The following is a 14,632-nucleotide window of genomic DNA, read 5'->3' on the forward strand; positions in this document are numbered from 1 at the left end:
AATTTCAGAATGTCTGTATATGTTGCATTTCGCTGTGCTTTTTAGTGAATGAAGAACCTGGAAAGTAGTTTATAGAGCCCAGTAAGAAAAGAAGAGAAAGTATCTGCTTTGTTTATTTGTGTTTTCTTTTATAAGGTTAAGTGTGTGAACTAGTTCACTCTACTGGACTATCCCTTTCTTTTTCTTTTTTTTAAAGATGGAATTTCACTTATGCTTAAAAGGTAACAAAAATGTTATTTGTTCACAGAAATTAGAGTACTTTTTTCCTCTGCTTGCACTAATGGGTCATCATCTGGCGCATCACAGTTTAAACACTGTAACAGATGTGCTCTCTCAGATTTATGACGTGTCAGGGCCTTCTAGTTTGAACAAGGGAAATGCTAACGAACTCCACGTTCCTATTTTTTGTTTGTATGTTTATTTGTGGGTTGGGTGGTTTTTATGTTTTTCTCCAGGAACATTAGAAATATATGCTGCTTTATTTCACTGCACATTGTTGCTTTTTTTCCTTCACTGTTATTCTTACAAGAACATAAGTAAGGTGAATTTATTTTCTGTTTGGCTTTATGCAGAAGCTACTCAAAGTTTAGTTTCCCCTTTAGGAGTGATGTTTAATGATAAACAGAGTTGTATGTCTTCTGTATTAACAAAAAGAGTACTTTTCTTTTGTTGGTAATACCCAGCTTGCACTAAGCTGTAAATTCATACGTGGCTTTTACTGATTGAAAGATGCAGTTGTGTGCCAGTAGCCAAACTACTGTAGTAAAAGCAATGGAGCAATAACATAGAATTTGTTTTCGAATCTTGAGAATTTAACTGTCTTGTAGTCTGTGTTTGTTTAATTCATATTGGTGGATGAGAGATTAAAATTCTGCTTTTGAAAAGACAGTACACGTATACACGTAACATGCTCAACTGATATTCATCCTTGATTTTTGGTTCTAAGAAATAATCACCCTAACCTAGTATTTCCCTTTTTAGCTTTTACAAGAAGCTGAAGGATGGGGTGAACGATTTAGTGAACTAAATGAACAAACTAAGATGTTGGAATCGTCTAAAGCAGATACAGAAGAAGTATTGAAAGATAAAGAGAGTCAAGTCAAGGTAAATCATGAAAGTCAGCTTTGAATTGGATTACTCAAACTCATGCTAACCATGAAGTTTCAAGAGAATTGAACAAATGATCTCTGTCTTGATACTCTTGATAAGTTGTTTTGAGTTTTTTGTTTGCTGTGTCTATCCTCTAATATCTCCTTTTCTGCTAAACAAATAAAGTTGCTTAGTAGCACAGGGAGCTTTATGACAGTCTTGGAAGCCAGCAGGTCTTAAAAAGGAGAAACACTTTTGATTCTTATAAATAGGAATATTTTTTCTGAGATTTGGATTATGGGGGTTAGGGCCTTATTCGTACTCACAAGTCTTGTGAAAAGCCTACTCATATGGGTACTTGAACAGTCTTGCCTGAGCATACCATAACATGCAGTATATTCTTTAATGGGAAGAGTATAATGTTGGACGTGGAGAATCCTACACATAAAGCTCACTTGATCAACTAAGGGAACTAAATAAAAGTTAGAAAATCTGGAAAAGTAGTTGTATTATTAATTCAGTTTTTATTATTTGTACTTATTTTACTATTCTTGTTTTGTGTGGGGTTTTTCTTAGTCGTTGACACAGTACTTGTTAAAGATGAAAGATTGGAGTTCAGCAATCAGAGATGAAGATGATGCTGAAGATAACCACTGGGACACTGATTTAAAGGGTGAAACAGAAAATGGAGAGCATTTAGGTATGATATTAAAAATATTTCAATAGATATCAAACCAACAAACTGAATAAAAATTGGATTTTCAAAACTCACCAAATGTTATTCATGACAGACAAGTTATTTGATGCTTAGAAACTTCTGGAATAATGGTAGTCTGTGTTACCATAGAGTAATGGATGGGTATAGATACAAGTGTATTAATTGTTATAGAGAAATGAAAAGACTCAATGCCTGGTCTCTTACAGAGTGACTTAGCTTATGTTAATATTAGGCAGTGATTTTCAGACGTACATAGGTGGGAACCTTACTTTAATTTCTTCCTAAAGTTCCTCCAACCAGTATTACTGTGGGTCCCTAGAGCTTAATTTCTACTTTCTTGTCATTACACAGCTGTTAGTTGTTGCAGGCGGTGTGACAGCACAGGGGATAAAGATGTGGATCCCCTGAAAAAGCAGCACAGAAGAGCCTTTCCTCCTTCTGATTAATGCGTGGCTTCTCTTTTGCTTTTGATGATAGCACAGAGTGCAGCAGTAAATCTTAGAATGCATTCACTCTTAGTCTGAGTCTGTCAGGGAGGGAAAAACACTTATTTTCTGTTTTAAAATATGCTTTGCCTATTGTGGCATTTTTAAATAAAAATAAACTGATGCCAGTAGCAGAGTAGTAAGCTCTGTCACAAATCTTTCTGTGCTTTATATGTGATACATTCTATTCTGTCAATCAGATGATCAGCAAAAACGAACCATAAAGAAATTGATCTATGCTGCAAAGGTATGTGATTTTAAGAAATTTGTGGATGGAATGGGGGTGGGGAGGGAATCTAAATGCAATATATGTGATTTTTTTAATGCTAAATTTAATTGTAAATAGCTATCTAGTGGTATCACAAAGTTGTGCAATTTTGTTGCTTAAATATTTTTGCATACAAACAGTTTCTAATAATTTTAAGCTACTTTTTTCATTTTGATTGTAGTTAAATGCTTGTTTAAAGACCATGGAAACAGAAAGAGATCAAATGTATTCAAAATTGTCTGATGAAAGTAAAGCTAAGGGAGAACTTACAGGTAATTAAATGACATATTATTTCCACTAAAAACTGGACTGAGTTTAAGTTAATAGATCTACTTGATGTATGTATTCAAAATGCCTGTTTGAATTGCTTAGGTATTTTAAATATTTGATTTTGGTGGTGAAGCAATCCAAGTTTAGTAATTTATAATTGACTGCTAAAACCATTTCTAAATTTTATTGCACTCTTTTGGAGTATGGAAGTTACAAAATCTTAAAATATCTGGCCTAAGTGATGTTAGTAAATACAGACTATCTTTACATAAATATAGGACGTGAAACAGTGGACTTTTAGTCTAAAATTTTAAAACAACCTACTAAAATTGATAGTTTAGTTGTAGTGTAAGCTGAATACTTATTAAAATCTGAAGTACTGAATTTTAGAGCATTGAAACTATAAGTATTTTTATGTTTTCCTTTGTTGTATAGGTCGTACTGAATTAAACTTTATGAAATGAAAATACTGCTGCTACAATTTGAAAATTCTGTAACTAACTGTTGCTTTTGTTGATGAAAGCAAGCAGAATAGCCATCACACGTTGATATTTGAATGATGGTATGCTCTGTAAAACTGTATTTTTCCAGTGCTTAATGGTCATTTAAACTGACCTCTTCTGCTGATGCATTTTTCAAATCGATATTTACTCTGTCCTAAAAGTACTTAGACTTACGTGAAGCTCTTAGGAATAGTAAGGCTTTTTAGGCTTAGGAGTAGTAAATAAAGAGCATGACTGATTGTAATCTGGATAGATAAAGCAGTTAGACAAATAATTGAGATTTAAGGCTGGAATTATCCCTTCAGGCATCTTTGCAAGACTTTGTATGGGTAATCTACAAGAATATATGATAAAGTTTACTCTTTTAGTGGAGTAATGACAATAATAAAAGCTGTAAATAAAGATTTACATTGTGAGTTACAAAACTGCATTGTCTAGAGAAGCTCTACCGTTTGGAGGAGTTGCAAAGATTAGTTGTTTGCTCAGAACTGTGCTTTGTGGCAGGTAGAGAATATAATTGCTGGCTTCCCATCAAAAGGCCAATACTGTTTCTCAATTTGTATAATCTACTGAAATGTATTAATACACGTTATTGCATACTTTATTAAGTTAATGTGGTATCCAAAGTTTTTACAGGCTTTTTACAGTCTAGACATGTTACAAATACTTCAATTTTGTGAACTGTATGTAATTCCTAATATAATTATCTCTGTATTTGACAGAACGTATAGAAAACCTCCAAAGTGAACAGGTTTCCTTACAATCTGAAAATGAACGTTTGGAAAGTGAAGTTCAAAAGCTTCAGCAGAAGCTTAAAGTTATGACTGAGCTTTATCAAGAAAATGAAATGAAACTACACAGGTGATGGTTCCTCCTGACTTTTATATTAAATGCTTGTTGCTTGACATTCACATGTTTCTGTTCAGGGGGCTGAAAATGATTGAAAATTTGAATATGGTTTTACAGAGCTGTCTGATGTAAGAAAATTCTGTTATGTTGTACCTTTGTGTACATTTGTGGTCAAAGTAGTTTTAACTTGTCTCCGTAGCAGTAATGGCATGTTATTTTAGGACTTTTCCACAAGTAAATATGGAGAAAAGGAGAAGTGGAAAAGTAACTAGTCTTTTAATCTATGGAGTAAGTTAGGTGAAGTTAGAAAGCTTGACTTTTAAATAAGGATATGATCTAATTCATCTGTCAAAGGTGCTGAAAGAAATACAATCAGTAACTTGTTTAACTGTGGAGTGTATTTAATGTGGTAACAATAGAACTGGTAAAGTCTGTGGAAGGCTGATGCTACGTGTAAAGCTAAGCTAGGAGTTAAACGTGGACAAGCTAGCTATTATCAGTAAGCAACACAGAACTTCTGTGAGTTAGGCTTTCCTTACCAACAAAGAGGCAATACAAAGGCTGTACCGTCTGCTTCCCAGAAAGAATGATGGTAGGGTTTGTGACTTATTGCCTGAAATAAAATTCGGAAAGGATTGGGAATCTGCCTGGTAGAGATGGGATGGAACATGTAAAACCTTCAGCAGCATATGTGACTGTGTAGCTTTGGTGGGAGTAGGGGGGGAATCATTATAGGGCATGAATTTACAGTTCTACTAGCCAAAAATTACTACTTCGAGGAGAAAACATAATTCTGAAGGTAGCAAGAGAAGCAGCACAAGTCTTGATTCTGTACTAGGCAGTATGCAGGGCCTATTTTAAGTGTTACTTTCAACAATAAACTGCTCTGTAGTTCATATATAATACATGCTAGTGCAGCAAAACCCAAAAATCCACTACATTAGCATTTGATTTTAAAAGAGATGAGGGAATAGAAAGGAACCACTTAAAAATTAGCCATTTAAACAGACCACGCCAAAGCTCAACCAACCTGTGCTGCTTGTCAAAGACAAGAATAGCCAGTATGCATTGAAGTTAGTTTGATAGCTGAATAAAAGAGGCTATTAGTACTAACAGGACATCTGCTAACTAGCTGCTGAAATAGCACTGAAAGATAATGTAGGTCTGTGTAGTTGTTGTTTTTTGGTTGTGGTTGTTTTTGGTTTTGGGGGGGAGGAAGCAGGGAGTTACGTGCTTTTTTGTTTGTTTTAAATAGAAATACTTACTCCCTAGAGAGTAAATGTTTTGCAAAAGGAGAACTTTAGTATTTGTGAGTTTAAATCGTCTTCCAGAATGGTTTTTAGGAGTAGTGTTAATGCTTCATAATACAAAACTAATGAACTGAATAAATTAATATGAATAAAATCTAGTCCTGTTTCTGCCACTTAGTTTGTTGTCTGTAAAATCCTTTATCTAGATAAACATTTTCTATACGTTCTAGCCAAGTAACTTTGAGATTTTGAGATTTTGTTTCTTGATATTCTGACTACAGAATTGTTGACTTAAAAACAGAATTAACCTTAGTTTGTGAATTTTCTTAAAGAAAACTGACAGTAGAAGAGAGAGAACGCCTACAAAAAGAAGAAAAGCTTTCGAAAGTAGATGAGAAAATTACTCATGCTGCTGAAGAACTAAACAGCTACAGGTAATGACAAATTTTATTCACTTGTTTGAAAGTGAACAAAAGGCAACAGAGAATACCAGAAGAAGTGAATTTCTTCCAGATTGTTTCCTTTGTATGTGTGTGTGTGTGTGTGCGTGCTTGTTTGTGTGTAGTTACACATACATAATTGAGAACAGAATACCAGTGAGAGCTTTTTGATTGGAATGTTATTCATAATTAAATGTCAGCTGGATAGGCATCAAAATAAGAAGCTAAAATGAAAGTAACATTCGGTTCTCCCATCATTCTGAACATATTCACTCTGTAGTTCTAGTGTTCTATTTCTGTATGTTTGAGTTGTAAAATAGTATTACTGCTTAGAAATTCTTTCCTAAAGCACTCTAATGCAAGAATATTTTCTATAATTTTTTAACTGGTTTTCTCTGTTTCGTGTTACACCTGCTGTTCTGTAGTTTCTCTTCTTTGATCTGTAATGTATATTTGCTGTCTTCCTGTAGTGCTTCTGAGAGCGTTGATTCAAAGTGAACAGTACTGATCAGCTACGCTTTCTGAACATTACAGTTCTGAACAATTACAGTAATTTTTCTTTGGAATATGAAGTTACTGTAGGCATTCTTCAGTATTCTTACAGGAATACAGAATTCACGTTTTAGCATCCTCAGCATGTATCTGTGGCCCATCTGCAGAGGCTGTGCACAGGAGACTGACAACAAGGTGGCTTTCTGTGGTCTGGAAATAACCTTAGTGCAAGTAACTGTCCCTCAGAACTGACCAGTAGCCTGAAATGGCATAAGGTTCCAGCCAGTTAACAGTTGCTGCACTGGTAAGGCTGGCTGTTAGAGCATTATGTAGAGGGATATCCTTTAAATTGAAGCATATCACAGACCACTGAAGAGTTGGGAGGGATGTGTTTTTAGCATCCTGTATGTACTACTTTAAGGACCACAGGATACACAAAAATGACATCAGTGCTGTTAAATCCAGGCCTAAGTAACAATACTTCCTTCTAGATACAAAATCTTAAGTACTACGATTGTGCTTTTTATATTTAAAACTACTTTTTCTCAGCAGTTTATTACAGCATCATAAATGCTATTTTTGTTACAGAGAGAGAGCAAAAGATCTGGAAGAAGAGCTAGAACGAACCATTCGCTCTTATCAGAATCAGGTATGTGCTTTGTGTTACCTGGCATCTGTGCCAAATAGGATGGATGCTACTGCACTGAAATACCACTTCCAGTTAGGTTGTGGCACTTCATCTGGCTTTTGTTTTCTTCTCTTTTAACCTCTCTTACACCATCTGTTTTGGTTGGCTCAGTTTCTTAGCAGAGATCATATGTAACTTTATGAAAAAGGAGCTTTGGTTTAAGTTTGTCTCATAATTATACACATTAAATTTATGAATGAGAGCATTTACTCAATCTTAATTTTTCTTCTTTAGATGAATAATGCTCTTCAGTAATGATGTAACAAATGTTTTTTTTCCACAGATTACTTCACACGAGAAGAAAGCTCATGATAATTGGGTAAGTTCAAAACACTAAATGTTCTTAATTCTGTGTCAGCTACTGTCTCTCTTTTCAGTGATTTGAATAGCTTGCTTTATGAGCTCAGTAGAATTTAAGTACTGCAGCGTTATTTGCTACTGCACTAAATCTGCTTGAATAACATGCCATCATTTAATAAGTGTGTGACATTTTGCTAACAACACAAGCATTTGGCTTTGCTTCAGTGCCATTTTAATATTTTTCCTGGATGCACTCCATTCCTTTTATCTACTAATAGAAGACATTATGTCCTGTGAGAACAGTGTGTTCCATTGACAGCTTCCTAGGAATGGTGCTATAAATTCCATTTTTACTTTTTTCCAAACAGAAATCATTACAATATCTCCTGACTAATAAAATCTTCAGTTTTGCAGAATGGTCTGTATGAGATCATCCTGTTAAAATAGCACTTCATGATTGTAATATAGATTTGAATTGTATTAATTTAATATAAATTTTTCTTACGTAAAATCGGAGATTTTAAATCTTGTATGTATTCTATAGATGCTTCAAAGTAGCTATAGCTTAAGAATTCCATTCCTGCAGTTCTAAGAATCTGCTGGAAAGCCTTCTTGTTTCCAAAAAGTTAGCTAGCAGAACTGCTAGAGTCATTTGGTGATGTCTCTGAGGCTCTGTTTCATGTGCTTTATGCATCAGTAGCATGCAATGAAAATACAATCTCCACACCTCAGATAGAAAAATGTCTTAGATCTAGGAGCTCTCACATTTATGAAGGATTTAATTAATAAAATATCTAAGCATCTGATTTTTGTCCCTCTTGGAAGCTGACAGCTCGTGCAGCTGAAAGACAACTCAATGATATAAGAAAAGAAAACGCTCATAACAGACAAAAGTAAGTGCAGTCTTGATCTGATTCTAAACAAATGTGATTTGACACATGGGGACGTTTTGGATTTGTGCAATTCAGTGTTTTCTAGACCTGTGTTAACCAATGGTAATCATGATAGGGCAGAGTGAGCACAGTATTCCATTGTAGCTCTGAAAGACAGGCAGTTGAGGATTCCTGTAATAATGCCATGCAAGAAAATATGAACTGTGTGAGGTATTGAATTAGTTCATGAAAGAAGCAGAGTGTAGTACTAGGACTCTGAGGTTTTGATGATATTGTTTTTCTAATATGTATGAATTAACAAGAAGTCATGATTACCAAATGATCTTGCAACTTGTAGTTCAGAAGTCTGTACTGACCTAATGGCCTAGGTGATGGGAGGGAACTTTTGGATGTACAGTTAAAGTAACACCTGAAGCATATCTTGGAGTGCTCATGAGAGCATTGCTGTGCTAGCACTTGTGATATCTAACATGCTGTTCAACTTCTGAATTCCAGTTTAAATACAGTAGCATAAAGAAATTTGAGGAATTACTAAATTCAGCGTTCTGTGACATCCCTTGTCTTTTTTTATTTAGAGAATGAAATCTGTCTGTCTGTTTAGCACTTACAGTGGGAAAGTTAACAGTAAGCAGTGCAGTCTGCTAACATTCTTGCACTTTCTTTGTTTATTTACAGATTAACTGAAGCAGAATTTAAACTTGACCTTTTAGAAAAAGATCCTTATGCTCTTGATGTTCCAGTTAGACCATTCAGAGGTACAGTATTGAATTGTAAAATAGACCCTAATAGTTCTGAATTCTGCTTCTGTTTCCTGAGCTGACACACATCTAATTGTTTCAAACCTATCTTGGCCATGTGTATGTACAAATAAGTCATGTTAAAAAAAAAAAAAAAAAAGTCCTAAGTTGCTCTAGGTAATATTGAAACTAAGTGTTGGGAGCATTGATGAGAGTAGACTGGAAATATGACACATACAGTAACTGGAACGCAGTTCTCATTTCACTTACTGAATTTAGTTTTAAACTTCACTTAAGAAGTTAAGTAATTAATACAGCTTGCTAAACTGAGTATTGTGAACTTGAGTATTTTGTTTTAACTGTTCCAGAGCATTCCCCATATGGACCCTCACCAATGGGCCGGCCTTCATCTGAAACAAGAGCTTTTCTTTCCCCTCCAACTTTATTGGAGGGTCCTTTAAGGCTTTCACCTATGCTTCCAGGTGCAGGAGGAGGAAGAGGTACAATTCTTAAACTTGAAAACCTGTCTGTTCTGGATTTCTCTCTCCTCTGCTATAAATCTGTCACACCTTTTCCTCTTACTGGTGACAAAAGCATTAAAACAACCAATTCAGTATAAACAGACAAACTCTTCCTGTTTTTCATCTTGCTTCTAAATCTGTATAATGTACACCAGTACAATGGAAAATTTTGTTCACAAACACTTCGCAAACACAAATTGAGAAGAGAGCCAAACTTGGTCTTATATCTTGGACAAATGCAGTTCTGCTGAAATAACTTCTGATGTTAAATGAGTCAGTTAGATTTCTGAAGAAAAAATAGACACTTCCATCTCATTCATACATTCGTTTAAAGAGAGAGAAGGAAAGTGGAGGTACCTACTTTCTCAACATTTTATTGAGAGTCATGAAAAATGATTCTGTAGGAAGTTACTGATTCAGTGAAATGCTTCTCCCTTTAGTTTTGGAGTTTGAGTCTTATCCCTAGATGCTGAAAGAGAACAGGAAGGTGGTGTCTAAGGAGTAGAATGTACCACTTGAGATAGGTGAAGGAAACCCACAGTGTCTTAGGTCATAAGGGAAGGAAACATGACTCCTTCATGTTTATCTTTTTTTAATGGAAACAGTGTAGGTGAATTCTAGTATGGAGTTCAGCATCTGTTACAGGTAATGAAGAAGCTACTATATAGCTTAGTACTGCTATGAGGTCTGTTGGCAACTGTACTTATTGGGAAATATATGAAAATATTTATAGGGATTTCAATAATCAACATTGATTTTTAAAAACTAGTATTGTCTATTTATGTACTTTAATTCTCCATAAATAATATAGCCGGTTCCATCTGAAAGTTGATTTATGTTCTGAGAGAGGAAAAAAAAAAGCTGAGGTTGAATGTTCAACCATAGCTATACTACAAACAAGAAAAAATACAGGTTTGACAACTTTTACTTGAATAGAAGCAATAAGTAATGAAACTTAGATGTCATACCAATCTTCAAATTGTAGCTCAGGTTTTGCTGGTGAGTAAGGTGAAAACTGGATTTCAAAGTGGAGTCTTAGCAAGGAAGGTAACTATGCAAAAGCATAACTGTGGTTCATTTTGCAACAGAACACTAATATAACTTGGATAGATTAAACAAACGATGTGTGTAGTTGATGTAACTGCAGAGTAATTATAGTGCTCGTCTCACTTCGTGCAAGATAGAAAATGGTTTTGAATTCTAGGTTGAATTTCAGAATAGAGGAGGATACCAGAATTGTATATTTTGTCAATCTTCAGAACAAGTCTTACTTGAAAGAAAACTACAAACCTGAAGTCACTCATTGTCACAGTCTCTCTTCTACTTACTTATTTGTTGACCTGGTCTTTTCTGGTTGGTTTTTTTTTTTTTCTTATAATAGAGACAATGAGAATAGTGTTGAATATAATATGAATAGAAATTTTTAATGAGGATATTAACTTCGAGTGATAATTTTTAAATTGAATAGGTCTTGTTAGTGACAGTTATTTTTAGTGCTAAAAATAACACTTACCATGAACCTAGTAGTTTCTTTGAATTAACGAGTACTCTTGGAAATTATTTTAAAAATATCAGGTAGTGTAGATTACGCTTCTTTTGAACTAAGATATTTTCCTTCCAAACAAACCTTTAAAGGCTTCTTGTAAATCATCATCAGCAAACAGCTGGAGATTCCTGTGGACCCTTGCTCCTCTTGTATCTTGAAAGTGCTGGCATTTCGTGATACATTCCATTGTTTTCAGACTTAATGAAGAAAGACATAATGGAAGGTTTGAAAACATGAGTTTTAGCTATCTGATTTCTTCAATTAGGATCTAGAGGACCAGGATCGACTGTCATGTATGAAGCCAGTAATGAACGAGGAGACATGAGTTCTGATAGATTAACTGATCCCCACAGACCACCATCAGATACTGGATCCCTGTCTCCTCCCTGGGACAGAGAACGTAGAATAATTCTGCCTCCATCAGGTACAGAAATCTGCTTAGCTACTGAAAGAATGGAATTAAGTATTTTTGCTTGCATTAAAGAAACAAAGATACTACAGTTTTAAAAATTAACATTTAAAAAAAAAAAAAGGTATAGAACAATTGTCAGTTGTAGCAAGATATTATAGTTGTATATAAGCCTCATCCACTGCATATGAGCCTGATCATGAAACTCAAAGTTCATTCAGGGTGAACAAACTATATCTGGCAAATTTCCTATTTGCTAGATCTCAGCTACTTACAGGATAATGCAGAGGTACTCCTGTTTTCCTGTCCAGAACTGTGTTCTTACTCACCCTTGCTCTGAATCTGGCTGCTGCAGTTTGCCTTGTAGCTGCATAATAACTAAATTCAGTGCAAGTAAATTGGAAACGTGTTCGAACACTACGAAATGTAATGGGAAATGTCACTCTTAGATTAGTGTGATTTAAAATAAACAATAGATTATTTGTATGTTGGCCTTCATTGCTACTGAATCTAAGATTGCTTTCCCACCCTGTTTAATAGTCACTTTGACTATGTACAAGAGCATAAGATAGCCAGAGAATTTTGCTGGTGTCAAATTGTATGAAACACTGACCTGTTTGGTGATATTTTGATTTTCTGTTTTTTCCAATGATAGGTGAGCCTTATACTGATTCAGTTCTTCCTCCTCGAAGACAAGAAAGATTTTTCCCTAATCCTCCAAATACTGGAAGACTTTCTGGACCAGCAGAGCTGCGGACTTACAATATGCAGTCTTTTGAGAAGACAGGTGGGAATTACTTTACCTGGCTTCTGTGGTACTATCAACCAGAGAATCTCAGTATAGGATGACTGTACTGAGCCATGGGAAGGATTAGCAATAGCAGTCTCTCCTGAGTGCATGGTTCTTCAGCAGTTTGTAGTCTACTTAATGGAAACAGTGGATAACAGTTGGATAACGTTGTTGCCAACATCTAGCAGCTCATTAAGCTTGTGAATGTTGCTCTTCAGAGACATATAATTTCATCAGACTTAGGCATTTGTAAAAATACACTCATCATCTGATCTCAGAAGAGCAACATCTCACAGTAGTGGAATCCAGGCTTCAACTCTAAAGTGAATTGACTTACAAATTCTCAGCAAGCTAACATGCCTTTTCTTAAGATGAGATGTCTAACTCCAAAAGCTTAATTTAAGGCAGATATTTGGCAAGACACTTGTCAGAAGGGTTGAAGTTTGACAGAGTTTGAGAGCAACTTAACAGGGATTTAAAACAGAAAGTGTTATGCAGCTTGAGTGTCAAGGAATGAATATGCTCTGCATGGCTTAAAAAAATGTTTCAGGTTGTTAAGTAATGGCTTCTCTAACACAGGCAAAGCCTGCTTGAAATGACGTGATGCTGTTGCACTTTATGTCAGGAGCATGTTTTACTGCAGTAATTCCCAGCCTGGGAGAATGGGGGTTAGAGAGTAGGACTTTCAGCTGAAGTGGGAGTTCCCAAAGAAATAAAGTATGAGAAGGGAGAAATGCAACTGCTGTGGTAACCTCTAGGAAAATGCACGTGTAACTTCTAAGGAAAAAAAAAAAAAGCTTTATCTGGATACAAAAAACCTGGGTAAAAAGTACAGCCTGGGAATATTCGTGTGCGAACTGTGCACAGGTTGGTGAAAATGCTGAAACACAGATTTTGTGTTCCTTGTTGTTGTCTTTCAGTCTTCAGAGTAGTTGCTTGGCCCAGCAGTATGTTTAATTTTCTTGCCTGTATCTTCTGATTTAAGAAAAAAAAACTGGGGGGGGGTCAGCACTGAGTAACTTGTTTAACTTCTGCATACAGATGGGCAAACATCTTCAGAAAATAGCCCACTAACAGAACCAACTGGAAATGAGATGAAAGATCATTCTAATCTTAGCGTAAGTAGCTAAACAGAAACTTGATTTAAATATATTTTAAAAAAATAGAAAAAAATTGTCTATAATACTCAATAGCATATTGCACTGTGCAGTCCAAGTTATAAAAATTGTATGTGGAATTTTATCACAGTATTCACTGTCTTGTGAGTTAATTTGAAGATGTTACTAGCATAATGACTGCTGAAAATTAATTAAAACCTGAAAAGTGAAACTACAATCAAGGTGATGGCGAGTGCACCAAAGTAGCCTTGCTCAAGATTATGCTGCTTAGAACTGGTTTATAGCTTGTGTGACAGTCCACATCAAAGCGGACCTGATGAGATTTAAGATATTTTCTTTCCTTTTCCCTTTCCCTAAGCTATCTTCCCTGTTTTAATGTGTTACAGAACTCTCTCCCTGATCAGCTGCTGGCATCTGAAAGTGAAGCAGTCAGCTCAGGGTTTGCTCCTCCACCTTTCCCTCCAGTCAGACCTCCAATGATGCCTATGGATCCCCGAGGACCCTTCATGAGACGACCCCCTTTTCCTCCCCCTCCCCCTGCTGGCATCTACGGACCACGTGAATGTTTTCCAGTACGAGACCTGGGGCTTCCACGCCCTCCGCTGCCAAGTACGTAACTCCTGTTAGCATTTACTTCAGGTTAATGAACATGAGTGGTTTATTGCCTGTTCGTTCAGTTTTAATCTGCACAAACCACTTCTCAGTTTGTCTGACTTTCTGGTTACGGCGGTAGTGTATATTTACTTCTTCAGAGCTGCTCACTGTGGTAGTATTTTTCACTAATACTACCTTTGGAAAAGGGCATACAGTGTTCAGCAGCTGAAAGGTTCCTTTTCTCAGGTAGAAAAGCAAGTAGTTGTGAAGCTGCATCAGACATAAATCACAGAACTTCATCGTTCTTTAGTGGTAAGGTATGCTAATGTCCATACAAAGGCATGCATTTGTGACATACCTGTTAATTGTTTCACTTTGTGGTTTCCATTTTTGGGAGAAGATGCAGGTATCAGATTGAAGGGCTTCTTTCTGCCTCTTGCTGTTCTCAGATTAAGCTGTGAGGAAGTAATCTCTGTCTTCCACAGTAGCTTTACAGTATGACAGCCAAGGGCTACCAAATCAAATTGCACATCAAACTGAAGGCAGTGGTGGCAGCAGCAGCAGCCCATTAGCAGACACTAACTGCTACAAGCCTGGCACCAGATCACTGTTGAGGAAAGTGGGTATTTTGTCCTTCCCTTTCCTAGAGTATTTGTCTCGTTGGAGCACATC

At 35.9% G+C, this 14,632-nt stretch overlaps 1 protein-coding gene across 3 annotated transcripts in view; it reads left to right on the forward strand.

Annotated features, from left to right (window-relative positions):
* MIA2 (MIA SH3 domain ER export factor 2) overlaps positions 1 to 14,632 on the forward strand; it is a 34,269-nt gene that overhangs the window by 13,311 nt on the left and 6,326 nt on the right. For 2 of the 3 annotated variants that reach the window (XM_010711705.4, XM_010711706.4), the window contains exons 14-28: positions 982 to 1,104; positions 1,666 to 1,789; positions 2,493 to 2,539; positions 2,742 to 2,832; positions 4,056 to 4,194; positions 5,765 to 5,866; positions 6,953 to 7,013; positions 7,336 to 7,371; positions 8,178 to 8,245; positions 8,921 to 9,000; positions 9,351 to 9,482; positions 11,315 to 11,473; positions 12,114 to 12,245; positions 13,290 to 13,366; positions 13,753 to 13,975. In XM_010711705.4, the coding sequence (XP_010710007.2) occupies positions 982 to 1,104; positions 1,666 to 1,789; positions 2,493 to 2,539; positions 2,742 to 2,832; positions 4,056 to 4,194; positions 5,765 to 5,866; positions 6,953 to 7,013; positions 7,336 to 7,371; positions 8,178 to 8,245; positions 8,921 to 9,000; positions 9,351 to 9,482; positions 11,315 to 11,473; positions 12,114 to 12,245; positions 13,290 to 13,366; positions 13,753 to 13,975 (1,594 nt within the window). The remainder of the gene's footprint in view (positions 1 to 981; positions 1,105 to 1,665; positions 1,790 to 2,492; positions 2,540 to 2,741; positions 2,833 to 4,055; positions 4,195 to 5,764; positions 5,867 to 6,952; positions 7,014 to 7,335; positions 7,372 to 8,177; positions 8,246 to 8,920; positions 9,001 to 9,350; positions 9,483 to 11,314; positions 11,474 to 12,113; positions 12,246 to 13,289; positions 13,367 to 13,752; positions 13,976 to 14,632) is intronic. The other variant, XM_085225276.1, reaches the window with a different exon arrangement.

The sequence above is a fragment of the Meleagris gallopavo genome, chromosome 5 (genome assembly GCF_905368555.1).
Source record: "Meleagris gallopavo chromosome 5, MGAL_WU_HG_1.1, whole genome shotgun sequence".
NCBI classification, from domain to species: domain Eukaryota; kingdom Metazoa; phylum Chordata; class Aves; order Galliformes; family Phasianidae; genus Meleagris; species Meleagris gallopavo.